The sequence below is a fragment of the Antedon bifida genome, chromosome 6 (genome assembly GCF_963402885.1).
Source record: "Antedon bifida chromosome 6, ecAntBifi1.1, whole genome shotgun sequence".
NCBI lineage: Eukaryota > Metazoa > Echinodermata > Crinoidea > Comatulida > Antedonidae > Antedon > Antedon bifida.
This window is the reverse complement of record NC_136231.1, coordinates 23,754,448-23,756,674: the sequence shown is the minus strand read 5'-3', so window position 1 is coordinate 23,756,674 and position 2,227 is coordinate 23,754,448. Positions and strand designations below refer to the sequence as shown.

General features: G+C 32.8%; 1 protein-coding gene across 1 annotated transcript; it reads left to right on the top strand.

Moving 5' to 3' along the window:
* The first annotated feature begins 1,049 nt into the window (after positions 1-1,049).
* LOC144845738 (uncharacterized) lies at positions 1,050-2,227 on the top strand. The gene is made up of 3 exons (XM_078703166.1): positions 1,050-1,145; positions 1,408-1,629; positions 1,995-2,227. The coding sequence occupies exons 1-3, from the start codon at positions 1,050-1,052 to the stop codon at positions 2,220-2,222; spliced, it is 546 nt and encodes a 181-aa protein (XP_078559292.1). The 3' UTR covers positions 2,223-2,227.

The following is a 2,227-nucleotide window of genomic DNA, read 5'->3' as shown; positions in this document are numbered from 1 at the left end:
TAAAACATTAGTAAAATACAAAGACAGGTTAAATGACTGACGAAAAAAGAACTAAATAAAACGTTAATTATGACAATATATATAAGTGCACATCCATCAAAATAGACTTGCCCAAGTCTGTATTTAATTCGTCTGTTTTATGTTAGTCCACCAGTCGATTTTTGTCGAGCTCAAGTATCGTTTGAAACGCCATATTATGTGCCAAATATTTATCTTTTTACTAATGTTAAGTGAAAACACAGTCTAGGACCTACTATAGACAATTAAAGATGTTCAATATACTGAAATTCGGAAAATCCAAAATGTTTCTTTGGATCGTTATTACATCAGGTAACAGTTAATTGAGAATGACTTTATTTGGTAATTTCCTTTATGCTTGATACAACAGAAAACAAGGTACACTACTATTTCCCTGTGATGTAAGTAATGCCCATGCGCCATATTTCCTTGACCAATCACAATGAGCTTGTATTCCTGTTAGGCCTATATGCATCTTCCTTTATTTAAAAGTGACTGAAACCGATAAGCCAACACTTGGCACACAAACGTGAATAATTGGCACAAAAGGTGTTAGAAGCTGAAATGTAAGTAATTAAAAAAATGTTTTATTTCTTTTCCCGGCCGTTCATCCATACCTTTTACCGAAAAATTAAGGAACACGGCTCGGCCTAAATACACGCTATTGGATTTTTACATTACCTTAATCGTCACCTTCATAACCGCGGAGGGCACACCATCCCACACGGATCCTTTACGATTCGAATTGAATAACACAAACCCTGATAGGATGGGCAAGAAAGGCAAAAGTTGTGAGACCAGTTTTTATTCCTTTACATTACTGCACAATTTAGAGATATTTTATTCTTTAAACAGCATTATTTAGTGTGATTATGTGGTGTTTGGCCTAGGCCATCTTTTCAGATTTCTTTGAATTATATTGAGTTACAAATTATTTGCACTAGTCATAATGTGAGAAAATGACGATGTTTATACCTTGCTTATTTTGTATTTTTATGTTTTTAAATTTCATGTTTATTCTATGTAGGGAGATGCATAACAGTACTAACAAAAACGTTGATGATGATAACTTGAGTAGTAATGGTGGTAGTAATGGTGGTAGTACTGACGAATCGGATTCGATAGCTGTGAGTAGGCCTATATTATATTTATATTTTATATTATGTGTATACAATTTTAGTTATGTTTAGGCCTATCAGAGAACTGAACCAGCATATAGTATTCAAAATATAAAAATATTAGTATAAGAAAATAGTATAATAGTACATACATATTAACATAAATAGTATTATTTAATAAACATTACATAACAATTTGTTGTTTTTGTTTTGGTTTGTGGGTCTACATCATTAGGCCTAAATTATTTATTGAATGTCTATTCTTTTGCAGACTGAAGAGGTCGAAGGAATCAGTAATTTAGAAAATACGTCTCAAGAAATTATACAAGTAATTGGACTACAGCAGACAATCAACATATTAGTGTTGTTTCTCAAAGCTGGGTTTACTGATGGTTCCTGGATTATTATAGCTACTCTTGCTACAATATGTTTGAGTATAGTTGCAGAAATAGCTTTAGCCTGCGTAGTGGCAAGAAAAGTATGGTTACGAAAGGTTTGTTTATTGGTTGTATTTAAACCTAGTTGTGGTTCCAAACTACGTATCTTCTTTTATTAACGTACCCCTAACCATTTTAATTTGGCATGACTAAAGTTTTGTAAGTTTAATTTCATACGGTAACTACGTTCAGAGTGTGAATGAGCCCGCCCTCATGTACATTCGCCAGAATGACTATTTGGCATTACGTACTGATGCTTTGGGAACTTATTTGATAGTTGATATGGAAATGGTAAATGAAAATAGAGAGTGCCAGATGTTGTTAATAAATATAATTACTGCACTATTTTTAATATGATAATTATAAAATTGTTCTTATGTCACAACTCTCAGTGCTCAATCAAATTATTTCTTTTTTTTAGACTGAACAGGACAGAGTTAGTCGTCTGCTGATGCAAAATCCACAGAACCGCAATACAAATACAAGTCCTAAACTTCTGCGGCGACTTAAAAAATTAGATCTGTTATCATTTATTCTAGTATTGTTTATAGGTATTTTAACTACAATACTACTTGGAATGTCGGGTTTAACTACAACAAACAATCACATTACAATGCCGGATAGGGTCGGGGCCAATGTGACGACATAATGTTT

What these genes read in the sequence shown, in the direction of transcription:
- LOC144845738 (XM_078703166.1), top strand. Translation starts at nt 1,050, where the DNA reads ATGCATAACAGTACTAACAAAAACGTTGATGATGATAACTTGAGTAGT. An exon ending in ACGAATCGGATTCGATAGCT is followed by an intron (nt 1,146 to 1,407) that starts GTGAGTAGGCCT and finishes ATTCTTTTGCAG; the next exon opens with ACTGAAGAGGTCGAAGGAAT. An exon ending in GAAAAGTATGGTTACGAAAG is followed by an intron (nt 1,630 to 1,994) that starts GTTTGTTTATTG and finishes TCTTTTTTTTAG; the next exon opens with ACTGAACAGGACAGAGTTAG.